Below are 27733 nucleotides of genomic sequence, written 5' to 3'. Positions count from 1 at the left end.
GGGGCAAATAACTGAAAGAGAGCAAACTCTGTTGAAGAAAATGAATAAGACAGCACAATCACAAATATTCTTGACAAGTTAAATAAGATGCTGCACTTATTTTGAAGTAGGAGACCAAGGCATCCACCATAAAATGAAAGTATTGTAGTATATCTGTGCTTGCTCACATATTTAGAGACCAAAAGAATGTTTCTTATGATCCATGATTCTCCCGGCAACTTGGGAGGCTGAGACAGGAGGATGGCAAGTCTGAGGCCAGCCTCAACAGAATAGTGAAACCTTATCTTGAAATAAAAGAAATAAAAAGGACTGGAGATGAAGTTCAGGGATAAAGTGCCCCTGGGTTCAACCCCCAGTACTGAAAAAAAGGAAAAAAAAATAAGATCCACGATCCTCTTGCAAAGTGTGCGTAAATCAGTGATGTTGGGTGTCCATACTCACTTTAATGAAAAAAAAAAAAAAAACCAGCAATAGAATATATTCATCAGAGACATTTGTGCCTCTGTTCTCTTAAAAATAGTAAATTATATTCCAAGCCCTTTTTTACCTTCATATAACTGAGACCTACTGAAGTCACTAGAGCCCCATGGAGTTTGGTTGGTCAACCATTATCTAGCTATTGAGCAGAACTTTCCACATATAGTTTGTTCAGCAGCTGCCAAATCACTGGTAACATTATATTCCAGTCCACATTTCAGGATTCCAGTAGATAAGTCATCAAATGTGTTGCTAAAAGGGAGACATACTTTATAACTGAAGTATTTCCCCTTATTTACTAACCTAGTAACTATGTCAAAAGCAGAATTGGTCTTAATTTGTTATGATCGTCAACATGTGTGAGTCGAATCTGTGCATCTTTTAGAAAGCATTTCACATTCACCTAAATGCTTTATAAACCATATGTTGACAATTCATACCATTGCCTGCGGATTCCTGTCAGACTTAGTGATACTTGGTTGTCAGAATCTATTGTCGTTCCTCCTCTATGCTCAGGCATCTCTCCTGTTTATCATTTTTTAAAATTCCATTTTTTTCTTCCACCATACAATGATACAAACATATGACATAAATTTTGGAAATAGAGAAAGCAAGAAAGAAATCTCCCCAAACTCAATTACTGTTACTATTTCAGCTCATTAACTTCCAGCATTCGTTTCTGTATATGTTCTTAATAGCATTACAATTTTGGACATATTTTAAGAATAAAATTTGCATGTAATTAGATTTTCTTCCTTACTGTCCCATATTATAAAGATGTTTATGGGATCACAATTACAAACTTTGCAACTTGGAGTATATTTTCCAGGGGGACAGTCCCTGAATTCATTTTGGATTGTTAGTTGCTTATTTTATTTTTAGCTGGACTTTACCTCCATCTTCATGGTGGCTATTTTATTCTTTTCAACGTGAGTGTTAATTTCCTTTGCTATATAAACTAGAATAAAACTAAACATTAAAGAATTGAAAACCTTGTCAGCTGTGAACCTTGTACTGTGGTTAGAACACTCACACTTTGTAAGGTAGAAGAAGCATCTGTCGGGCAGATCTTTCAGGAAGGCAATTAAGGAATATGTATCAGGAGCCTTGAATGTGCTTTATGCTTTGTCCAAGTTTTTCCACCCCCAGGATTCTATCCAAAGAAAATAATGCATTAAAGATTTTTGTGGCCAGGTGTGGTGGTGTATGCCTATAACCCCAGTGGCTTGGAAGGCTGAAGCAGGAGGACCATGAGTTCAAAGCCAGCCTCAGCAAAACTGAGGAGCTAAGCAACTCAGTGAGACTCTGTAATGTAAAATAGGGCTGAGGATGTGCCTCAGTAGTCAAGTGCCCCTGAGTTCAAGCCCTGGTACCCTCCCTCCCCCAAAAAAGATTTTTGTAGATAGGGTGGGAGTATAGCTCAGTGGTAGAGTGCTTGCTGGTACATATACAACCCTGGGTTCCATTTCTAGCACACACACACCTCCACATACATATTTTAAAAGAATCTAAACTGTAGCACTGTTCATACTAGTGAAAGATAGCAGCTAAACATGAAAAAGTAGGGATATACTTTAAATATAGAGCATGTACAAAACGGAAAATTAGGTAGTTACTAAAAAAAAAAAAATGAGCTTTGAAAACACAAAGAGTGACCCAGGAAAAGGCCTGTGATGTGAAAATAAAATACAAAGTTGTGTGCTGAAGACGATCCTGAATTTGAAATATACAAATGCTGAAAAGAAAGAGCTCAGCTGGGCGCAGGGGCATACGCCTGTAATCTCAGTGGCTGAGCTGAGGCAGAGGAGGATTGCGAGTTCAAAGTCCTCAGCAATTTAGTGAGGGCCTAAGCAACTCAGTGAGACCCTGTCTCTAAATAAAATACAAAAAAAAGCAGGGGATGGGCACCTGAGTTCAATCCCCGTACCCCCCAAAAAAAAGAAAAGAAAGAGCGAGCTCTGTGCGGTGATATTAAAGGGTTTTTATTTTTTCCATCTGTTTGCTTCCCAGATCAACTTAAACAATGCTGTATTACTTTCATAATGACAAACATATGTGTGAAGCCCCTTCCCCATGAAGCACAAGGCCCCCTCCTGCCGCCTTCCATTCTGACCTTCCCTCTTTGTCGGTCCAGCTTTTGCAATCTTTATCTCCTGGTGGATTTGGTGTAGTCAGCGGAGTCCCTGACGTCCTGTGGACTTGGTTCATATTGCACTTTGAATTCATTGCATGCATTCCTCCATTTTTTTTTAAAGCATGATTTTTTATTTTTTAAATCTGAGCTCATCAGAGAACTTTGGAAGTCCTGTTGGTTTCTCTGGCTGCCTCTTCATTTTCTTCTACATCTGAGCATCCCTGAGTGCATTTTCAGGATTTCAGGTTCCATCCTCGTCTCCTAAGCCTCTTTCCCTTTTGGGATCTCTAGTGATGAGATCACACTGATCTTTTCTTTGGATTTCTCTCAGTGTTGATCTATTGGTGAATGATACTTGTATGAATTTCTCTCCTTTGTGTTCCAAAGTGTCACAGCAAGTTTGTCTGGAACTTGTCCCTAACTCAGGATCTCACAAGAACTAGGAAAAGGGAGGAGGGAGTTTGGAGCTGAGAGCAGACCCTCACTTTGGGACCGGGCAAAGGGTTGAGAAGATCCAGCCAGTCGAGAGGCTGCTGCTGGAAGAACTGGCTGGGGTTTCCGATGATCACGGGTTTTAGTTGGGTGACATTAAGACTCTACCAAGGCGGCACAGTGGCACATGCCTGTAATGCCAGCTCCTCAGGAGGCTGAAGCAGGAAGATGATGAGTTCAAAGCCAGCCTCAGCAACTTAGCAAGGTTCTGGGCAACTTAGTGGGAACCCGTGTCTAAAAATAATACGTTTAAGGCCTGGAGCTGGAGCTCAGTGGTAGAGTGCTTGCCTAGCATGTATGAGGCCCGGGTTCGATCCTCAGCACCACATAAAAATAAATAAACAGAATAAAGTGTTGTGAAAAAAATTCTTAAAGGAAAAAAAATGTTTCAAAAGGGCTGGGGATGTGTCTCAGTGGTTAAGCACCCCTGGTTCAACCACTGGTAAAACAAACAACAACAACAACAAAAGACCCTACCAAATTGTAGGGAAGTGTCCATATTATTTTCTATACAAAGATGAGTTCCTAGAACAGGGAGACTCATGACTGATGCCTAAGGGGGCCAAGGCTGGTAAGCAGCATCATTATTTGATGCTCATTTAACCCATATGAGCTATAATCCCACTTTGATGGTATGGATTTTCATACAGGCGTGTACTATTTTTCCCCCAATGAGGAAATAGATTTTCCATCTTAACTACATTTCTGATAATATTTTTAAAACTAGTAAAAACAAAATAAAAGTCCAACATATTGGAAAAAAAGGAAGAGAATAATATACTCATATTCCACCTCCTGGAGCTAATTCCCACTGATGTTTTGCAATGAAGAATGGAATGTAGCCTTTCATTCTGTCTTTTGTTCTTTTGTGTTTTCTGCTAATGAGTACCAGTTCACTGAGTCTCGTTCAAATCTATTAGATTTTATGATTTGTGTGGGAATTCAAAGTACTTTGATGCAAGACATTGGAGGCATTTAAATTAATAAGAATATTAATGAGAGTTAAATTTCAGCAAGCACTCACTGTGAGCCAGGCATTCTGTGTGCATTCCAACTGAACCCTGACAACCACTGTAGGAAGTCTTATTTTATCCCCACTCTAGGAATAAAATCTTGAATGTCACCTGCCCAAAATGACACAGCTGGTGAGAGATGGCCAAGCTCCCAATCGAAGGTACCGAGATTCAAACCTCTGAACTTGGCCAGGGCCCCACACCCCTCCATGGCGGTGGGCTTGTCCATTTTCGATAATGTCATTATTCTGTAAAAGACCACGTACTATGTTCCATTTTCCCTTTGGATTACTTTCTCCTCCATAATCTTGATATCACAAGTTTATATCTGAGCATTTTCCTCTAAATTTGGTCTAAGATCTGGATTGGTGAATCTTCCCAGAGAAATTCCCTCTAGTTCCTGAAGAATGACCTTAACACTTTACCGAGACCACATATTAGGCCATGATTCTGGGGGAAAATTCTTCCCTCTGATGCACACTCAGGAGAGCAGCACCTGTTCTGACTCATGGTGGTCAGGTTACGCAGTACATTTCACATACGTTGCTCATCTCAGAGAAAAGCCTTCTACTCCCCAGCACCTCAGAAGGCAGCCTTGGTTGAGAGGGTCGTCTACACAGTGAGGAATGGAGGTGCGTTTACATGGTGATGTGCTATGGTTTTTCTTCTTTGAATCTGTTTCTCTCCCTGCATACCTTCTCACCCCAATGTGCCTTCTACACTGCTGTAATATTCTGTCCAAAATACAAACCTGGCCTTGTACCTCCCCTCCACTGCCTTTAAGGTGAGTTCTAACTCCTTAATATGGCAAGTGAGAGCCTTCGCCGTATAGTTCCTACTCCCCTTAGGCTCATTTCCTGTTACTCCTCACTTAAAATATTCTGCACCAGCCACCTTCAGCTGTTTGCAGTGGTTGGAGTATATCATACTGTTTTGTGCATTCCTGGATATGCTCATTCTTACCATTACATCCTTACACGCTGGGAAACACAAGTACCTTACTTTTTAAAATATTTTTTTAAGCTATAGATAGACATAGTGCTTTTATTTTATTTATTTATGTGGTGCTGAGGATCGAACCTAGTGCCTCACATGAGCCAGTGAGTGCTCTACCACTAAATCACAACCCTATCCCTTTATATATTGCTTTAGAGTCATAAACCAAACAGTGTTGCACCTTGGTTTTAGTAAACCATGAACTCCTTCTAGGCAATAGTGAAGTTCTCTCTATTTCTGAAATTCCAGTATCAATCATAAGGTAGAGCTCAGCAAGGACTTAGTAAATGTGTGTAAAAGAATGATTGTATTAGCCAGGCACTATAGCACACACCTGTAATCCCAGCCACTTGGGAGGCTGAAGTAGGAGGATTACAAGTTCAAGGCCAGCCTGGGCAACTTAGTGAGATATTGTCTCAAAATAAAAAATAAAAAGGACTGGGGAAGTAGATCAGTAATAGGGTGTCCCTGGGTTCAATCTCAGTACTGCAAAAAAAAAAAAAAAAAAAAAAAGAATGAATGCATTGATAAAACCCAAGAGGTAACCACAAGAGATCAGGAATTGTGTAAAACAGAAAGAATGGAAAGTACTCTCCCTTTGGCAAGAGAGAAACAGGTAAACACTGACATGATAGAACTGTGGGGCTTGACACTCATTGCAGTCTTAATTATCTGGACACTCAAAAAAACTAAAGGCCTAATTCCAGAAAATGTTTCAAATATTCTAAATAAAGCCCCAGGCTTTCATATTTTTAAAAATGAGTTGGGAGATTCTAATGTGAAGTCAAAGTTAAGAATAACCTGCTCTGGATAAAAATAGAAATTGCAATCCATAAATATTAATTTTTTTCAGGGTAAAAGCCATATGTTTGGAGGATCCCAGTTTCCAACAAAAATGTCCTCAGTATTGATTTAGGCCAACAATGTACACATTTCTAAACATATTTAATCATGCTCACAAAACCCTGACTCCTTATTCCCTTTGCAAAGGTGAACACAATTTCTGATAGATTTTATTATTGTAGGAGCAAAGATACCTACAAGTCTCACGGAGACCTTGTTGGTGGACATTGGCTAGGATTCCAATCCAGAAAGAGACAACATTGAAAGCAGTTTAAAAAATAAATCTAAACTGTTGCTAAATGTTTAATGACAAGGTCAAAGTCTCTGCTTGTGGAGTAAATAAGATTAAGCTTTTAAATGTGAAGCAATGTGGTTTTAGGAATACAAACTTTGGACTCTGAGTCCAGGTCTCTATACTTTAATTTATAAATTAGGGTAGGAAAAGATATACAATTATTAAGAATTTTAAGTACAAGGTCCTGTGTTTTTTGCAAAATAAATATTGCTGTGTGTTCTTCAGCCTAAGTGTCTATGTCTATCCCCATTTATGATTTGATAAAATGTAACACAACACGTGTAACATTAAATCGGAAGATTGCTAGTCATTACTGGTGAGTAGAAACCCCCAAAATACAAAATGGTCCCTTGATTTTCTGAAATTCCTTGGATTTTTTTTCTTAATAATTTTTCCATTTGCTCTGCTAAATCACACTTGGAGGGTTGTATCTTTAAAACATCATTTAACATTGATAATCAGCCAGTCCTTTGGTTATTATCCTAGGTTAACTTTTGCAGTGTGAGTTGAAATACATGGAAAGGAAGATAGATCAGTCAGGAGATAACTACACAGTACTCAAGTTATACAGAACAATGTATCCCAAATGGGAAGATGGAAATAATTGAATGGTACAATTTCATCTCGTCTCCCCAGAAGGCTTTTCATCAGACCCATGTGTGTTTTTGGAAGAGTTCTGGGAACGTTTTGTAGTTCTCAGACATGTTCAAGTGGCAAAGCACGTAGGACTAGTAATAATCATAATTTATTAATTGTGCAGATTTTCTTCTATCATCTTTGCATTTAATTACAGGAACAAGGGAAAATTTTACCAGCCAAAAAATAAAAATGAAAATAACAACCACAGGTCCACATGACTCCTCTCAGACTAACTAGTTATTTTTACATTTTCCTGTTACTGTTATTTGGCATCATTTTCCAAAGTTCAGTAGCTGGCAAATAAGAGCAGGGTGATGATGTTGAGAGAGAAAGGGAAGGAAGGGAAAGAAGATTAAGAGAATTGCATTGACTATTAAAGGGTGATGCAAATGAAATTTGAGGCCTCATGTGGTGCAGTTTAAGAATAGAATCTTGGACCTGGGGGTGTAGCTCAAGAGTAGAGCATGTGCTTAGCAAGTAGGAGGCTGGGTTCAAACCCCAGCACTAAAACAAATCAAAAAGTCCGGCAAAGTCTCCCCTAGTAACCCACTGAAAACACCCTCAAGAAATCCACAAAAAAAGCACTTTTTAAAAAAAAATGTTATTTTAAAATAATTTCAATTTCAAACATACAGAGAAGTTGCAGAAATAGAACAAAAAAAATTTCCATACCCTTTTAATTCCAAAGATCCAAAATTTGCACCAGATGTCCCTTCAGGCTCATAGCAGAAGAATCACATGATGCACCCATTTATTATGTGTCTCTAAATTCCCTCAGTCTTTTCTTTGCCCTTTGTAGCTTTTGCTTTTTGAAGATTCCAGGACAGTCAGGTTGCGCAGTGTCTTTCAACTGGAGTGTATACAATGCTTGTGGTATGACTCAAATCAGTATGTTTTGGGTAGGACTATTGCAGAGTGATATTGTATTCTTCTCATTGCATTCTGTGTTAGCGGGGAGCATGCGATGCCAATTGGTCCTGTTAATGATGGCATTAATTTTGATTAAGATGGTGTCTGCCAGGTTCTTCCCAAATAAATTCTGCTTTCCCCTCCTTTGCAATAAATAATTATATGCAGAGACATTTTTAGGACTGTGTGAGCATTTCATTTCTTATCCCACTTGTGCCCTCTAGTTTTACCATCTATTGCTATTTTTTGCCGGAATTAAATATTTCTATGATGATTTCAGAATTATGATTTTCTAATTATAGTGTTCCTACTGTACAATTGATTGGCATCCTACTGTGAGAACTTCCTTATCTCTCCATATACTTATCACATGTTTATTGCTATCAAAGTAGACTCACTACCTTCTATTTTTCAAATTAATTTAAGAAAAGATTGAGGGGCTGTTGTTGTGGCTCACACTTGCTTAGCATGTGTAAGACCCTGGGTTTGTTCCTCAGCACCACATAAAAATAAATAAATAAAGGCATTGTGTTCATCTACAACTAAAAAAAAAAAAAAACCTTAAAAAAATTGAGATGGGGTGTTACTATGCTGCTCAGACTAGCCTGGAACTCCTAGGCTCAAGTGATCCTCCTGCCTCAGCCTCCTGAGTAGCTGGGATTGTAGATGCATGCCACCACACCTGGTTTTGGCTCCTATCTTGTTCAGTGGATGATAACTCACTACTATCTTTATTTATTTGACACAGAACTTGTCCCGAATTGGATCAGGGACCCTTTAAGTTCTTCGGAGACATTTTGGCGTGTTCCTATCAGTCTTTGAGCGTTATCTGAAGTTGTTCTTCACCTCCTGATATTTCCCTGCCCCAGTCCTGAAAGAGTCAATTTTCCAAGGAGCCTGGCTCTTTTCAATGGAGAGCTGATTTTCAGAAACCCAGATGTAGGCACGAGGGGTGCTCATTGTTACTGGGTGCATTGCAGTTCCCAGGCTATCCTAGTGTACAGAGCTGGGAATCATATGGATGAGCAGGCACACCATTGTAATCTGTGTTTATTTCTGTGTCTATCTATTGAGTTAGTCCACTTCCCATTGCAGTGACAAAATGCCTGAAAGAAGCAATGTAAAAGGAGAAAAGATTTATTTTGGTTCACAGTTTCAGTCCAGTGTTGGCTGGATCCATTGCTTTAGGCCTGTGGTGAGGCAGAATATCACTGTGGGCAGCAAGTTGTGGAACCAACCTGCTCACTTCATGGCAGCTGGAAAGCAGAGAGCAGGAGGGGCCAGGACTAGATAAAACCTTCACGGGCACATCCCAAAGAAACTATGTCCTTCAACTGGGACCTATCTCCTAAGTTTCCACCACATCCCAATAGCCCACTAAATTATGAATCTACCAATGGATTATTCCATTGATGGATTAGAGCCCTCATGATCCAATCACCTACCAAAGGCCTCACCTCTGAACACTGTTGCCTCTAGAACCAAACCTTCAACACATGAGCTTTGGGGAGAAATTTCAGATCTAAACCAAAACACCCTCTACATGTGCAAAAATTGTACTGATATCTCTTTCTCCAATCCAAAGCCACAGGGTTCATTTGAACTTTCCTTCTCTCTGTACAGCCACTTCCCTTTGTCAGTGAGAAACCTCACTCCTGATATCCTTAACATATCTGCTTGTTGGCTCAGAATCTTGTATGCAGCCCCTCTTGCCACACCACGAGGATGCCATCCTCACACGGATCACCACGACTGACCCATTCAGGTTCCCTTGAGTTTGGGACTGAATTTAGGTGGAAGGAAGGAAGAGAGGGAGAGATATATAGAGGTAGGAAAGGAGGAAAGAAAGACAGGAGAGGGAGAGGGAGGGACAAAAGAAATGAGAGGAAAAAAGGAAGAAATGCATTGATTTCCAGTTGAGATATAATTAAGGAAATGTACACATATGAAATGTGTAGTTTGATGAGTTTGGAAAATTATAGGTATGCAAGTACAACCACCTAAAATAAAATGTAGAATATTTATATCCTTCTAGAAAACTTCCTCAGGAAAGAGAATACATCTATTAGCAAACATCATTAAAACCCTTCTCTCCTCACTGCTCCTCTTAATTTGATCAGTTTGCGGCTTCTGCCAAAAATATTCTCTTCTCAATTTAAACCTTCTCTTCCCCAGTTTTCTTTTCCTGATGCCAATCCTGGTTGATTCCTCTCTTTCTCCATCTACCTTAGATCTTCATTATGCAGAACAGCTCAGCACCTCTCAGCTTTATTCGTTTTTTTCTCTTTTCCACATGTTGAGGGAATTCACTACAATAAAACGGTACCTGGAATTTATCCAGTTAGCAAGAATCCCTCCCTTTAGAAGGGCAAAAGAAGAACCACCATTATTTTCTATTGGAAGGAGCACACTTTTTTTTTTTTTTGGTCATACCTTGATTTTATTTATTTATTTTTATGTGGTGCTGAGGATAAAACCCAGGGCCTTGCGCGTGCTAGGCGAGCGCTCTACTGCTGAGCCACGACGGCCCCAGGAGCACACTTTTCTACTTTTCTTATCATGGAACACAGTGTTCATTAGAAGCGTAGTTTAAGAATCACTGCCTGAGCCAAGAATTTATCAAGTGATGTGTGTCAAGGAACTTTGGACCCATGGGTATAAATCAAGACCACCCAAGTGAAAACTAACAGAGGTTGTTGGTTCAGAACTTGCTATAGCCAGGAAGTCAGCCATCATCGTGTATTAGGCAGAGACTCAAAATGAGGCAGAGTGGGAAAACTTCATAACAGAAAAAAATGTAGGGTTTCTAGTATGTCCTGGTGGGTTGATGGTGTGGGGGAGATGGAGGCAAGCTAATTGGATGTGCGGCATCCTCTGTGTGACTGATTAGAAGAACTTGTTTGTCTTTCTCAAGTTGGGCCAGTTGCTACAGAGGTTGTGGATTCACTTCCTAGACTTGGTGCTGCAGAGACCATTCTATTTTCATATATGGTCTGGCCATGTCCATCTGTATATTCAGTCTCTTAGAGTAAATGATGTATTAGAGAAATATGGAGTCATGGATGGTCCTCTCCAAGTTCTCCCAAGCAACATCATCAGCAATTGCCCATTCTCTCTTCCTACTCAACTTCTTTTCTTCTTTGAGTCCCAACCTGTTATATCATATCAACTTTTCAACCCCTAAAACAGACCAGAAACCTCCCTGGACAGATCTAAGATGTACTGTGAATGGATGAACAGGACTTTATATTGATTTGACATGAGAGATTGAGGAATCAAGGAGGACTCTAAGGTCACAACTGGAGTCACCAGGAGGAGCTTATTATTAACAACATGTAAAAGGGAAATTGGGAAGAAATAGTCATATTTGTGAAAGAAGATGTCAAGTTCATGTGTTAAGGTGGTAGGTGTCTCCTTGAAGATGTTCTTTAGAATCACACAGTTGGAAACTGGAAGATCATTTTAGAGATGTGGAGATGGAGACATAGATTGAGTTAAATTTATATTACAAGGATGTTGGTGAGACAGGAGATTTTGGTGATCCATCTACAACATACAGGAAACAAAAGATGGAGAATGAGAGGTTCAGGCAATCTGGAAATTATCAGGGTTCTGCGAGAGGCGATAATGGACTACTATGTGCTCTTAAGAAAAATGTCACGTACCAAAGAGGAAACCATCTACCCAAGATTTCACAATAGACTCGCCCATGTGGAGTAAATGATTGAAGAATGGAGATCTCAGAGTTCCTTTCAAAACATGACATTTTATCTCCTATTTACAGAGATAAAAGTACACCCCCAAAGTGGTTTAATATTTAAGCATGTTCATATTTGTGTCTCTCTTTTTTAGCAGAGGGATCCCACTTTGGTGGTGCCAGGGTGAATCATCGACAATGTTTTCTCCAGTGCTCATCCTGCTCTCGAGTTTTCTCTGCCATGTGGTTATTGCAGGACGGAGTAAGTACTTTTTGTTTGAGAAAATAATTAATATATCCAACATCCTAGTATTTGTCAGGGATCAATCATAGTTTTAAATTTAGAGTAGATGTTGGAGAGACTGAATTGGCATTTACTCTTTGATATTGATATACTTAAAGCTCCTCCATAAGACACTTAGCCAACTTGAGCCTCAGGGTACAGACCTGTGACATGGGGATAATAGTAATACTCGCTATAAATGACTGTTGAGGAGACTAGGTGAGATATGACACATGAAGGCTTTGGTGTGGAATTTGGTATACTTACTATTGGTAACAGTGACTATTTTCCATGTGTGTTTTGAACTTAAACAGAAACTTCTCTTTTAAAAAAAAAATTTATTAATTGTTGGTGGACTTTTATTTATTTATTTTTATGTGGTGCTGAGAATTGAACCCAGTGCCTCACACATACAAGTGTGAGGCAAGTGCTCTACCACTGAACCACAACCCCAGCCCGTGGAGACTTCTTAACCATCTGCTTGGTGCTCTATTTCAGCCTGTCCAAAGCCTGAAGAGATACCATTTTCCATAGTCAGTCCATTGAAAACATACTATGAACCAGGGGAGCAGATAGTATACACATGCAAGCCAGGTTATGTGGCCCGGGGAATGATGAGACGGTTTACCTGTCCTCTCACGGGGATGTGGCCCATCAACACTATGAAATGCACACGTAAGTTGGCACCTTCTCTCCCCTCATTTGGGTTCTGGATGTTGATGAGGAATATACCTTGTCATGCTCAGGGTGCAGAGGCCAGCAGGGGCTGCCTGTGGAGGAACAAGAGGGCCAGAAGGCTCTGCAGGAGAGAGCAAGAACAATGGGTACAATTTAGAGGAGAGCACAGAGTCATAGCCTGGTCCTAAGGGAGGTTAAGAAAAGAGACCAGGACCCATCAAAGGAAACATTGAAGAAGTTAAAAGACAAGTGGTGATACTCTGAGCTACAAAGTGATTCCAAAGAGACACTTGGACAAACAAATTAGAGAATTACCTTATCCTTAAATGTTGCCTCAAAATAAAAGCATAGTGAATAATTACCGAAGTGAATATAGATTTCACCTAAATCATGTCTACATTTACAATTAAATGCAAATAAATGTAACATATATAAAATTAATAATATAAATTATATATCTCACTATTGTTTTATTGTAAATAGTTGCTTTTATTTATTCCTCAGAACGGTTCTATATTATAATGCTAGCCTTATTTTTATACTCAAACATTAAGCAATGAAACAGATTGAATTCCTGGGAATTATACATAGAAGTTAGGCAGTAAAAATAGCTAAATGAGCCTATCTAAGATCTAATTATTTTGATTATATAAACATAATGTTTGCTATAATTATAAATGTTCATGCAAGTGATTTTAATATGCATTTTCAAATTTAAAAAGAAACTTTTTATTTTTTTGGTGTTAGGGATCAAATATAGGGTCTCGTGCATGCTGATCATGTGTTGTACTTCCGAGCTATTTCCCCAGCCCTAAACATAATTTTTAATGAAAAAATCATTATGCCATCACTGGGGAAAATTTTACTTTAAATCAGCAATAAATTTGGAATACTAAGTTATTAATACTAAATCTTCTTAAAATTTTTTAGTTGGGATGGACACGATACCTTTATTTTATTATTTTTATGTGATGCTGAGGATCAAACTCAATGCCTCACACATGCTAGGCAAGTTCTCTACCACTAAGCCACAATCCCAGCCCCTGACAATATCATTTTAAAGTTAATTTCCATGTGTATACCTCATGTTATTGCATAGTGTGTGTATAATCTTGTATTTTTCTATTTTCATCAACATGTTATAAAAATTGACTACATCCCAAGAGTCTTCATAGTTTATACTATATTGCATATATAATAGTTCAACTGTTGATTTATCTTGATTAATTAAAACAATCCTGACAGTAAAAATCTAGACAATCCAAATTCTGCAATTAGTGGGAGAGTGTAATGAGCACCTTGGTGCGTGTATCATTTGCCTTAGTCTGGATTGCTCTCTTAGAAGAGTTACTAGTAGAGTTACTGAATCAAAGGATGGAAACAAGTTCACATGTCTTTGTTTTAATGAAAATTCTACAAGCAGAGATTTACCTTTGTCTTCTTAAATCACAGCCAGAGTATGTCCTTTTGCTGGAATCTTAGAAAACGGAGCTGTACGCTATACAACTTTTGAATATCCCAACATGATCAGTTTTGCTTGTAATACCGGGTAAGGACTTTTATGAAACTAAGCAGCTGAGTACAGTTAGACATCAAGACTGGTTAATATTTCATTTCTAGACTTTAGATTGAACTTGCTGGATTCAAAACAAGCTTAGTCCCACTTTTAATATATATTACAGTGGTACTGAGGGTGTAGTAAAGAGTAGAGAAGAAGTGAGTGATTTAGGGGTTTGGCTTCTACATCAACAAGTATGGAAATATCCAACAATTCACCTGCAGCATTTTCTGGGACACTCTATGGGCCCCAAGATTAATTAAGATCCTCAGGAAAAGCATGTACAGTGGATAAGATGGTAGAAGTCCATAGAATGGAGAATGCTGGGGTACAGTGGTGCACACTTCTAGTCTCAGCTACTCAGGGGGCCGAGGCAGGAGGATCACTTTCACCCAGGAGTTTGAGGCCAACCTGGCCAACATCATGTGAGACCCTGTCTCTGGGGGCAGGAGAGGCTATAGGGGCTGCGAGTGTAGAGCTCAGGCAGAGCACATGCTCAGCATGTACAAGTGCCTGGATTCAGTCCCCAGAACATTTGAGATGCCAAGGATAGCTTGATAGATTGAAATTTTTCTTTGCAGGTTTTATCTGAATGGAACTAGTTCTTCTCAATGCACTGAGGAAGGAAAATGGAGTCCAGAGCTTCCCGTCTGTGCACGTGAGTTTATGGGTCTCACTCATGGGTAGGGTGACTAGTGGTTTGTCCCCAAATGTCTTGTTTTTAGCACTGAGAGTCCCACATCCCAGAAACTCCTTAGTCCCAGAATCCTACCATTTCTGGCTCAGTGAGAGGGTTGGTCACCCTATGTTCATCCTGAGATGATCAATCCCTCTAGATGATCAACCACACTAGAATGATAGAAGACATTTTACTCAAGAACACATGTCATATCCATTACCTGGTGGGGCCAGTAATTGCTGGGTTTGCTAATTCCAAAGCCCCCATGGTGTTTTGGCAAGGGTTTAGATATGCCTGGCATTGGCTTGTTGGGGACTGTCAGTTTGACTAGGGGAACTTCCACAAGCCGTGAGATTGACATTTCCCCTACCTCCCCATCCCCTGCTCTGGAACCTCACTCATTCATTCCCATCTTTAGTAAGCATGAATTAATGATCCAGGATATGCCAGATCCTGCTCAGCACTGAGGCTGTAAGGCTGAAGAAGACAGTTTTGTCCCCAGAGAATGATTCTAGTGATGGAGACATAAAAGTAACCTTTCACAGTAACCCATGAAGCTCCGCATTTTCAATTCTGCAAATATCCTAAGGAAATTGACAAAGTGTATTAAAGTAGGTTGGAAATCATAATCTGAAGCTTATGCATCCTTCATTAAGAATGAAAATACAGGGCTGGGGCTATAGTTCAGAGGTAGAGTGCTTACCTAGATTGTGTGAGGCACTGGGTTCTATCCTCAGCACCACATAAAAATAAACAAAATAAAGGTATTGTATCCATCTATAACTAAAAAGAGTTTTTTTTTTTAAATAATGAAAATACAGATTGTCCTATAAATAGGACACTTGGATAATATAGTATCATTCACACACACACACACACACACAAAATGTATATATAATAGGTTTAGGAGTATTGTGCTGTTTTCCTTCTGGTGGGTTTTCATTGCATCATATGCTAAGCAGATGTCTCTGGAAAGTCAACAAGTTTCTGAGACCTTTCTTGTCTTTGTTTATGAATTTGTGAATAATCTGTGCACTTAGAACACATATGTCAATTATTTGAGTGAATGAAGGCCAATACTTTTTTTTTTCTTTTTACCTCTAACAAAACTGGACTACTTGGAAACCATCCAGTTATTTTATCCACATCCCCACTGCAGTTGTTACAGGTCCCCAATGCCTTTGGTTGAGGCACCTTGGCTCCACTCTTTATTTTATTTTTTTATGGAATTGTGTTCATAATGTCTGATGATCATTTAATTCATGGTCAAACATTCTTCAAAGATACCTAGAATTTAATTTTCCTCAAGCATTCAGCATAATTGTTTTCTCTAGAATATTCTTTGAGGTACAAGAGCACAAGTCACAACTTGTCAACAAATAACCACAAGGGGCAACCAGTAGAGTGTACGGCAGCCGTGCAGTGCCTAGCACATTACTGTGATGAGTACCTTGTCCCAGCCTCCTATTGATAGGACAGCTACTTTGAAACATTAATACTTTGCAATACAGTACATTTCTCAAAATAAATGACAGATGAGTTCTAGAATGCATTTCTTATATTATGTGCCAGTTATGTACATGATATTTTGCTCAGTTGAACATTTAGTAGAAGTAATTTTCTTAGAAAAGTTTATGCCATTTGCACATGAATTCAAAACTACTTTAGAATGCTCCAACCATTCTCCTATTAGTTTTCTCAAAAGAATAGGCCCCTAAGAAATATTTTAAAGTTCCCAGAGTGATATATTTGTAGCTCAATTTAAGCTTTTGTAGGTGTTCCTCTTCTGGAATGATGAGAAATAAAGGGGTGAGTTAAGAGCCCTCCAAAGGCCTTGCAGTCTAGGATTCCTGATAGATTCCTCCAGAGTCCTGGGGGGCGGGGGCGGGAGAGCTCATTCAGGTTATGTCAGTCAGACTCAGCATGGGCCTTTTTTTCTGCAAGGAGGGCTGTTCTCATGTTTCCTAACTTGGTGATTTTATGTAAGTCCAATCTTTGACCAGGAGGCCCAGGTATCAGAATAGGTAACAGCAAAAGTTGTTTAACTTTTCAGTGAGATCGATCCTAGCAAAAAAAAAAAAAAAAGCAAGTAGAAAAGTAAAGCAATTCTAAATAAATTCTAATTTTAGAAAAACCAAACTGTAAAAACAAGCTCTTTAAGGATAAATTAAGTAAAGGTTTTACTCAGCAGTAGGAATCACCTAGGTTCCTATAAATAATTTGTTTACCTTTTCAAGTGGCTTTATACCAATGATTTAATTCATCTTGTCTTTTTAGTTTCAAACAGGCTACTTCATCTTCAATCTAATCTGAATGAGTGATTCTCACACTTTAATGTACATATGAATCACCTGCGCATATTATTAAAGTGTAGACTCTGATTCAAGCATCCAAGGTGGAGGCTAGGCTTCCACATTTCTAATACGCTCCCAGGATTTAATATGCATGCAACTTGAATACAGTGCCCAAACTGCTAGTCCATGGACCACTCTTTGAAGATATTTCAAGTCAAATCACAATTGGGTCACTCTGTTCTGGATTGGTGTAACTGTCTCTGAACTTGTTGAAATTCCTTATTGGTCAGGGCATGGTGATAAGCCTCGGCCGTGTCTCTGTGTCCTGGAGGCTGCATGTATAAGCCCCATGCATACAAAGTCCAAAAGCAGGAGACATTTAATAGAACAAACAAACTGAGCTAGCAATGGAACTCAGACGTCACAACTTTGTACCAAATGCTGTCTTCAGTCATTATTTTAGGATGCTGTTCTAGCCATGTTCTCCATAAATTCTACCTTCCAGACACATCATCCAAGGTAGCATTTAGATCAAAGATTTTATGGAAACCTAATTATTGTGTTGTAAAGGACAAATTAAAAGCAGCAAAACTTAAATTTATTTCAGTTTTTAGTTTTTTGACTGGTTTGGACATCCAATTTGGGAATTGCATTTTCTTATTTGGCATTTATAATTGATTCTTATTTCCCTGTTATTTGATCAAGTTTCACATTTTCTCAAGTTCATTTTTGGATTTTCCTTTTTTTTTTTCCTCCCTGAAAAGAGTACATTTACAAGACTCAACTATTTTCATAGAAATGATGTTATTTCTTTTCCCAGCCATAACCTGTCCTCCACCACCAGTACCTAAATTTGCAACACTGCATGTTCATAAGCCATCAGTTGGGAACAACTCCCTCTACCGGGACACAGCAGTCTTTGAATGTTTGCCGAACTATGCTATGTTTGGAAATAATACAATTACCTGCACAGCTCATGGAAACTGGACTGAATTACCAGAATGCAGGGGTAAGTGAATGATATGACAAAATAATTATGGTAGTGTGGATTCCCAGTTTTGAAAAGTATTAAAAAATTCCAACTTTCATAGAGTATTTCAAAGTACCCATTCCACAAATGTTTCCTGAGCATCTACCATGTGTCAGGCTATGTGCCAGGCACAGGGGATAATACCAGATAATACCTGAAATGAAATAAATATTATGCAACTAACTGCCTGGAGCAACCTGGGAAATCTTCCCAGAGGTAGTGACCCTTGAACGGGCCCTGGAGAAGAGGAGCATGAGGAACAGGTGTACCACACAGGGCACAACCCTCGCAAAGTTAGAGAGCCATGCAAGGACAAGGGGTGTCCACAGACAGTCGAGCATTTCCATGAGGCTAGTGGAGAGAAGTCTGCATTAGGAGACAAAGATCAAAATTGAGCTGCACTCCAATTATGACACTTTTGCAATCTTGACCTAAACTTCAAAAAAAAAATCACAGAGATGTTTGATTTTCTCTAAAAAAAGTATGAAAATTCTTCCTCCTTTCACTTCATCTGTCATCACTATCTTTGGATTTGCCATATGCATAACAAATGACAGATGATAGAGTTTATCATGCATGCAAGGAGTTAGGCTAAGGACTGTTAACGTCTCCAGTGGTAGACATTAGGGGTAACTATTGAATAATTCAAAACATAAATGGATTTTAATGTGGGTGAACTACCAATAACAACAAAAGCTAGCACCTTTTTGGGGGGCACTTCACTATGAGCCATGCACTTGTTTCCTGTCACATAAATGTCATCTCACTAATTCTCCCAAATCCTGAGCAGTAGGTTCTTTTCTCCGTTTTTTCTCAACCCTTCACCTAGATGCATCAAGTATTAACAAGTGTGACATGTCACCTCATTAAACTACCTCTCCAGGCTGCTTCTGGCTGCAGCCTTGCTCTCCTGAGCTGCAGTCACTAGGGATACGAGTCGGGGCTTCACTGGGGAGGATCTTGAGGAAGCTGGGAAAGCAGCACTGTTTTTCTTGGACATATTTCATGCTGCCTTCTTGCAGAGTCTGAAGACAATAATGATGATTATGCTTAAAATTTCGGAATTAAACAATGATGTGCAAAGTGTGCAATGGGGTCTTTGTGTTTTAATTTCATGGTTTGTTGAGTATAAGAAAGATTATTTTCCAAAGCTACTATCTTAGAATGTGTGGAATTTTGCAATGACACCTTAATGATTATATGTGAAAGCCCAAAACACCCACTAGAGTGTCATTAATTACATTCCAAGTGGTATTTATTTTTTAAATACTCAGAGTCCCATAAGTATAAGAGAATGGAGACCGAATTCAGCATAACATACCTAGAAATTGCATTCCAGTTTTGGGAACACCCAGTAACTCAGTGGTGTAACAGAGACAAGAATGTAACCAACCATTCTCAAACTACTGGGCAACCTATTTATTACTAATATGTCTTACTGAATAAACTTTATAGAAGTAAAATGCCCATTCCCAACAAGACCAGACAATGGATTTGTAAACTATCCTGCAAAACAAGTACTGTCTTACAAGGATAAAGCCACGTATGGATGCCATGATACATATAACCTGGATGGCCCGGAAGAAGTCGAATGCACCAAAATGGGAAACTGGTCTGCACAGCCAAGCTGTAAAGGTATGAAAATATGGGCAAGGTCCTCAAGGTTTCTGAACTTATCCAGTGGACCGCCTTTGCTTGGCATTTTATTTTTTATTTTATTTTATTTTATTTTATTTTTTTGCTATTTTCTTGTTCTATTCATTTTCCACTTGTTTCTCAGACTTGCTTCACAGCTATTGGCATGTGGAAGACTTTAGGCCTCTCATGTACATGGGGAAGCTTCATGTTAAGGAAGCTTGCTTGAGATTAAACTGTGGTTTTTTTTTTTTGGAAGATGGTGTGGGCTTCTTATATTTGCTTTTAAATCCTTGCCTGTAAACATCTTTTTTTTTTCTTTCTCTATCCGCACAAGGCTCTTTGTGTTGCAAAAAAATCAACTACACATTCAAACTAGTTCAAAGAAATAGGGGCTTGTGATAAAAAGGATGCCTGGAGAGGAGAAAATGAAATACAACTGGTTCTTCTGAGGATTGAAACTGAAAGTCAGGAACTATGGCGACTCTTTTCACCTCCCAGTGGCCTCTCCCATCTCTGTGCCTCTCTGCTTACTTACACTTGGCCTGATTATACACCAGGGTCTCTCTGCTAAAGGATATGTCACCAGCCGGCATATTTTCTCTGAGATGCTGGGTCATTTAGAGTTAAGTGTCTATCCAGTCTTGATCCAGTCAGTGTCACATTTATGCAAAGAATAGCATCCTAGCATTGTATCTCTGCTCGGGATGCTGTGGGCTGAACAGTTTACACAGGAATAGAAAATTAGGCTCAGCAGGTAAAACGATGAATGACTAGTGTCTTTGGTTGGAATTCCCTGGAAATAGACAGGGATTAAAGCGCCATTGATTTCTTAAGCTAGTGTCTCAGAAGAAAGCTAGTGAGACAGGAGGGATAAGGCAAAGCACTGGTTCTTGACTTTCACTGTGCAGCAGAATGTCCTAGAGGGCTTATTTAAACTCAGATTTCTGGGCTCTACCCCTAGATTCTGATTCAGTAGATCTGGGATGGGACCTGGTTTATGCATTTCAAGCAAGTTCCCAGATGACACTGATGCTGCTGATCCAGAGATTATGTTTTAAACAGGGGGTAGTCTCTTCTAGAGTTTGGTTCATTTTCATCATACCAGGAACTCTGGGGCACAAATTGTTTCTGAGTTTATGGGGATCTGCATTTTGTAACCCCATGTCCATGAGTCATTGGCTGTGGGCTGTTTTCTTTCCTGACTCTGAGGGTGGTAGTAGGGGTAGTTTGCATAACCATCTGAATGAAGTGCTCTCCCTATGGCTGAAGGCATTTTTTGTTTTTTAAGAGAAAGGATCATTTGTGAGCTATTGTGGACCACAGTGGCTAGCTGATAGGATACACCAACTTAATAAAAGGGATCTGAGTGAGGCAGTGTAGGCTTACATGAAGTTTTTTTTTTTTTTTTCTAAACTGAAGACTAGAAGCTGAAACTTCTGCTCTGACCTTAGTAGCTACTATAGGGAAAGGCATGTGGAAGGCCATGATTGGTGATTCTATTGATAGAGGTTGGCTGTTAGCAATCATACTGACATTGTCCACTATGTTCGTTTCTTGGAATTCCCTTGCCTTGACCCATTTCTTTCAGGTGTACTTGTCTATTAATTCAAACATACATTGTCTTTAAGAAAGATTCACTGAATTCTTAAGTCTTAACTACACACTTTCTCTTTCAGCATCTTGTAAATTATCTGTTAAAAAAGCCACTGTGCTCTACCAAGGAGAGAGAGTGAAGCTCCAGGAAAAATTTAAGGATGGAATGAAACATGGTGAAAAAGTCTCTTTCTTCTGCAAAAATAAGGAAAAGAAGTGTAGCTATACAGAGGAGGCTCAGTGCATAGACGGCACCATTGAAATCCCCAAATGTTTCAAGGGTAAGTCTACACCGCTGTGTTCAGCTAGGATTTACCTTGCCATAATTAGCACTTGTGTTATATAATGACTGTAAGACGCCTTATCGAGATTTTTTTTTTTTTTTTGTACTGGGGATTGAATTTGAGGGCACGTAACCACTGAGCCACGTCCCCAGCCTTTTTTATGTTTTATTTTGAGACAGGGTCTTGTAAATTGCCAGATACTTGCTTAGTTGCTGAGGCTGGCTTTGAACTTGTGATCCTCCTGCCTCAGTCTCCAGAATTGCTGGGATCAAAGGCGTGCTTCACCTCAACTGTTGGCCACAAGACTGGTGACAGGAAAAAACAATCAGATAAAGCCAGAAGTGGTTTATTGTCTCCACTTGCATAAAAAAAAAAATTCCAATTCTTTTCCTTAAATTCAGCATCATGGTTTACACAATGACTGTCAAGGTAAACTATGATATTTGACATAATTTTAAGTTAGGATTAAACAATAATGTTGAATCAAATATTGAATAATTCTTTGTCCCAAATGAAAAAGAACTCATGGCTATAGTAATTGGTCTATAGGGCTATAATTTTTTTCTTTCCTTCATCATGCCTAGTTTGAAAACTATCCTTTAGAGCAAAATATTCATTAGAGCAAAATATTTTTAGGGAAGATGATATTAAATTTGTGTGAGATAAAGAAGTTATAATAACTAGCATTTTGAGAACTAAATGCTAACCTTTTAGGTTTCAGGTTTAGGGTGTAAGTATCTTTGTCACTAGGAAGGGAGACCCAGCTAAAGGCTGAAGCTGTTGCTAGTTCTAAGTTTAGAAATGTTCCGGGAAAGTGGGCGGCCCTCTATTGGCAGCTGGGAGAAGACAGGTGAGAGCAGATGGAGTGAAGAAGAGTGGGATCTGAGCAGTGCAACCAGAGGGAAAGAAGGAAATGATGCACATCTCATAAGGTAGGCTTGATTATTAGAAATGTCATGCACGACATGGAGTAAATCCTCTACCAAAGACAGTATATCTACATTATAACTACAAACAGTTAGAACTGCATGGAATAAAATGTTATTGTGCAAAAGATGGCAGAGGCCCTGGTGAGAAGTTAAGCACTAAAACTGGGAAAGTATAATAAGCCTAGCATAGATCAATAGAAAAATATTAGTAAAGGGGCTGGGGTCGGAGGTGCAGGCCTGTAATCCCAGTGACTCGGGAGGTTGAGGCAGGAGGACCACAAGTTCAAAGCCAGTAGTGAGGCCCTAAGCAACTTAGCGAGACCCTGTCTGAAAATACAAAATAAAAAGGACAGAGGGGTGTGGCTCAGTGTAAAAGTACCCCTGGGTCCAATCCCTGTTACCAAAAAAACAAACAAACAAACAAAAAAAAAACCCAAAAAACCAACCAACCAACCAAACAAACAAAAACACCCCCAAAAACAAAAACAAGAACAACAACAACAAAAACCCCCCACAAACCAGAGCCTTGTTGATATATTTTTTCAGGCTGTTCTTCTGCATGTTCTTCAGACAGATGCAGCAATGTTATGCATTGAAGAATAAATAAAGGGATGATACAGTATTTTTTTTTTCTCTTTTAATCACGACTGTCAGAGTTATCTAAAACCCATTATTTTCTCTCTTGGAAATGCGTGCCTAATCATTGCCTGTATGTTTTCTCTCCAATATTTAAACCCCACACTAAATGGTATCATTCATACAATCATATTTATTCTGCACATTTGTAACATGTATTTTAGATTTGGCTTAGCTACTTAACAAATTCAAGAAACGATCATTTCTCTTAGAACGTTTATCTTTTTCTCCCCAACAGAACACAGCTCTTTGGCTTTCTGGAAAACAGATGCATCAGATGTGAAGCCGTGCTGAAGCTGCCTTCAGTGGAGATCAAGGGCTGTGCTTGTACCTGTGCTTTGCAAGGAACCAGTGGAGATGGAGAAATAAAGTCCCTGAACCTACCACCTCAGCCATTGCCACTTTACTTCTCGTGTCTTGCATTTAGTCGTGTGATCTGGTCAAAAAACCCAGAGGCTTGGAACATCACCATTTCATGGCTGGGAAGTGGAAAGAGTAAACCATTATCTGGGTGACCCAGCTCCCATCTGTCTAATCCTGCTCTCAAACACTTTCACCTAAAACACATGCAATGTACTTTATTTTTTAATTTAAATAGCCTGGTTTATAGACACCCCCCCCCCATTTGTATTACCTGTCTTCTGTTCAGAGGAACGTCCAGATGTCTGCTTTTATGACACAGCTCCCAGTTAATTCTTGTGCTTCCTCAAGTTAGTGAAGTATCACCATAGAAGAATAAGCGTGGACTTTCAGGTCCAAAGGACTTGATTGGAACCCTTAATGTTGGATATACATAATGCAAAAAAAAGTAAACAAAAAATATTTTCTTTCCCCACTAAGGTTCCAAGGTCTATCACAGACATCACTTCTTGGCACATGTTCAACTCCCTCGCCCTTCTCTTTTTCTACAGTATGCACTGCCCAAACCCACCCAGGGCTCTATCTGCCTTCCCTGTGTCTGCACCTGAGCAGCTGAATGTTGCTGGAAGAAAAGGAAAAACTCACAGTCCTGCTGACAGGCCCTACCTTAGATTCACCAACGCAAACCTCACAACGAGCCCTCAGCCCTGCCCAGCAATCCCACCACACTTCCCTGATTCACTCACTGCCCCCACCCTCCAAAATGGCTGTCTCTCTTCCCAGCCCTCCCAGAGCCTCCTTCCTGCACCTTGCTGTGTCTCCTCGCTCACTTGGTGGGGGATTAACTGGGCGGGCCCAGGTAGGACTGTGAAGCAGTGAAAATATGAAATGAGGAGTTCCTTTGGCATCTGGCAGGCGGTTATTGGCTTTTTACAACACATCCCAGCTGTAGGCCTTTTGCTCGGTCTCCAAGAGCCTCTCAATAAGCAGTCTCACCATCAGGCTTTTCTCTTCCTTCACAATGATGGTTCTTCACTCGGATCAACCAAGACATTAATCCAGAATTTTTGAAGTCCTGTAGCCTAGTTTACAGCCCATGAAGGGACACACTGGATGGGAGATTGTTTACTTAGAGACTTATTATTTATGACCTATCTCCAGGGCATAACCAATATGGCCTGGGAAGAGTTGGAATGAATGGCAGTTGGACTGGGGCTTGGTGATGGAGGGTCAGAGCTGGAAGCCCCCTGATGTACCAGTATTATTCTTCATTTGCTAGACCATGAGAAAGTGAGGGAAGGTCCCATGAGAGGAGATGGTGGTCTGGCGGTTGGCACTCACAGCACATGGGCAAAAGCTATTTACCAACTGGTAAATAGAGGCTTTTCAATATTCTAATAGCCTGTATGGTCTTATTTGTATGCCCTATCATGCCTGCTTTAATTTAGAGAAGGACAGGTGCTAAAGACTTGGTTGGTGGTTATTGGGAGGTGGTGGAAACATCAGGAGGTGGGTCCTGGTTGGAGGAAGTGGGTCATTGGGGGCAAGCCCTTAGAGGGTACTTTGGAACCCTGGCCCCTTCCCCTCTTTTCTGCTCCCCAGGTGCCATGAGCTGAGCAGTTTTGATCTCCCCCAACACACCTGCCATCATGTTTTGCCTCATCACAGGCCAAGTGATGATTGGCCCAGAGTGATTGGCCCAAGTGAACATGGACTGAAACTTCTGAAACCCTGAGCCAAAATGAAGCTTTCTACAAGTGATCTATCTCATTTTTGTCATGGTGAAGGAAAGCTGATGAACACACTTAGCAATGTCGAAAGGACACATTTAACATGAAAACGTCCAAATAGAGCACACGTGCTGAAATGAAGACTATCCAGGCTCTAGAAAGAGATGTGGGAGCCATCAGCATACAGAAAGTTGGTAACTGAGGTCATGAAAGTGGACGATACCACCCAGGATGAGCAGGTAGAAGAAAGAAGACTAAAACATCAGTTTCCATATAACGTGTTTAACAAATAACCGATTTAATGAAATGAATGAATGAATAAAAAACACGAGTCGACAAAAAACAACTAAGACTAACCCAAAAAAGCACACAGATGTATTTTTGACATTTTTAGGATGAAGGGATGTACCCAGCACCTAGAATGTGTCAATAGTTTAAGTGGACTCTGTCAAGCTGTGAGCTTTTACTCATTGAATGCATGCTTTTAATTATAGGAAGAAAGAAAAGAGCCAGATTGTGCCTGGTAATTGGCACATGTGCATCCAAGATCTTCCTACTTCGTGCCCACCCTATTTAGACATTCATGTGCCTTTAATCCAGACGTACCAATCTTTTTCCTCCAGACTCTGTCAAGCCATTTGTCACTGCACATGAGTTCCTGTATATATTCTAATTTTGAGCCACATCTTTTTTCTGCACAAAGGGAATGTACACAATTCTTCCCTTGAGGCAGACTTTTCCTTTGCCACTGTTTTCTTTCTCCAAAAGAAGCTGTATTGCAGCTGCTTTAGTCTGTTTTGTGCTACCCTAGCAGAATACTAGAGGTGGGGTGATTTATAAAGAAACAAAACTTATTTTTCATAGTTCTGGTGACTGGAGAGTCCACGATCAAGGGACTGTATCTGGTGAGGGCCTTCTTACTGCATCATAACATGGAAGAAGCCATCACAGAGCAGCAAAGTATGCATGAGACAGCAAGAGATTGACTCTCAGTCTCTAGCCCTTTTATAATCAGTGTTAATGAGGGTGGAGCCCTCCTGAGTTAAACACCTCTCATTAAGGCCCAACACACAGGGATGAAGTTCCCAACACATGATTTTTTGGGGGACACTTATAGGTTTGTTTGAATGAATGAATAAATGAATTAGGAGGGGCCCTGGTACAGCAGGGATGGATGATGAGGAAGTTCCCTGATCAGGGAACTTCAACTTACTACCATTCACATGGATTGTCGCTGGCACAACTGATCTTATGACTGAGGTCAGATACAACAGTTCATGATGTACAGCTGTGGCTTCCTGGTCACATGGTGCCCCAGCATCCAATATTATATTAGAAGTTGTTTTTCCAGTGGCATCAAATTCTTCAGTGCAGGTGTATAATTGTGAATTATTCTATTTCTCTTTTTAACTATGTTGTTTTTTGCCTTCTTTATACTGAAGCTGTTACTAGGTCTCTATACATTTAAGATAATTATGTGGACATTTCCCTCTTAATTTTTGGTAGGTTTTAATTGATATATTTTGTAAATAATAATATGTAAGCAAAATACATATTTTTGTGACTTACATTAACTGGACAGTGCTTTCTGCAGAAGCCACAGAAAATGTCACTACCTACCTTTCTACACGTGAGGAGTCCTGGCATCCAGGTAAGAACATGGTCTTCAGAATCAGGAAGATGTGAGTTTGAATCCTGACTCCATTCTTGTAAACTTCTTGACTTATCTGAGTACATTTTCTCATTTGTGAGATTGTGAAATGATTTCTAAGTATCAGGGTTCTTAGGGAGAATTAAGATAAAATGCTTGGCAAGGTGAAAAATAGACACAATAAATAGTGGACATTGTTCTATTTTAACAGTAGCTAGCATTGATTGAGAATTTCTTATGCACCAAGCATGTGGCAAGCAATTTACATAAATTAATCCATTAAAACTAAAAATATTTATATGCAAGTGAGGTGGGTGTTACCATAACCTTTCTAACTTTATTGACCTCCCTTCTCCAGAGTTACTATCTTTAGTTTCTTCTACATTTTCTCATGCCAGGTTGATCATCAGACTCTATTAGAATTTGCACTGATCTTATAAATTTTCCAGACTTTCTGTGGGGAATTTTCGGATATAGCATCTCTACAATCCCGACACTAGGTTCTCAACAGGAAGGGAAGGTAGATGGGCTTGTCTACCCTCAGCAAGTCCCCCAGAATAATGATCCAGCTTTCCTTTTAGTGAAAAAGAATAACTTTAGGTTCTTTCACACCTCAGCTTATCTATTATCAATTGCACTCATTTCTTTTCTTTTTTGGGGAGTGAACTTACGGGCCCTCAACCACTGAGCCATGTCTCCAGCCCTATTTTGTATTTTTCATTTAGAGACAGGGTCTCACTGAGTTGCTTAACACCTTGCCATTGCTGAGGCTGGCTTTGAACTTGTGATCCTACTGCTTCAGCCTCTTGAGCTGCGGGAAGCCATCCGTGAATTACTTGAGAATCTTCTCTCCGCATGGTAGCCAGGGAGATTTAGGTTGGCATTGTGAATTATC

The 27733-nt window shown here is 39.6% G+C and overlaps 1 protein-coding gene across 1 annotated transcript; it reads left to right on the top strand.

Annotated features, from left to right (window-relative positions):
* The first annotated feature begins 11604 nt into the window (after window positions 1–11604).
* Window positions 11605–23488, top strand: Apoh (apolipoprotein H). The gene is made up of 8 exons (XM_046422691.2): window positions 11605–11757; window positions 12277–12453; window positions 13909–14005; window positions 14596–14672; window positions 17808–17996; window positions 19473–19652; window positions 21332–21529; window positions 23336–23488. The coding sequence occupies exons 1-8, from the start codon at window positions 11622–11624 to the stop codon at window positions 23389–23391; spliced, it is 1110 nt and encodes a 369-aa protein (XP_046278647.2). The 5' UTR covers window positions 11605–11621; the 3' UTR covers window positions 23392–23488.
* The last annotated feature ends 4245 nt before the right edge of the window (window positions 23489–27733 follow it).

The sequence above is a fragment of the Marmota monax genome, unplaced genomic scaffold (genome assembly GCF_021218885.2).
Source record: "Marmota monax isolate L192 unplaced genomic scaffold, Marmota_monax_Labrador192_F-V1.1 WCK01_AAM20220418_F8-fsc00173, whole genome shotgun sequence".
Taxonomy (NCBI): Eukaryota; Metazoa; Chordata; class Mammalia; order Rodentia; family Sciuridae; genus Marmota; species Marmota monax.
Note: the sequence above shows the minus strand (reverse complement) of the source record. Positions and strands in the feature narration are given on the sequence as shown.

Bases quoted from the DNA above. Each gene is read 5' to 3' on its own strand.
- Apoh (XM_046422691.2), top strand. From the start codon at position 11,622: ATGTTCATATTTGTGTCTCTCTTTTTTAGCAGAGGGATCCCACTTTGG. The intron at 11,758-12,276 runs GTAAGTACTTTT...GCTCTATTTCAG, and splicing joins TGTGGTTATTGCAGGACGGA to CCTGTCCAAAGCCTGAAGAG. The intron at 12,454-13,908 runs GTAAGTTGGCAC...CTTAAATCACAG, and splicing joins CAACACTATGAAATGCACAC to CCAGAGTATGTCCTTTTGCT.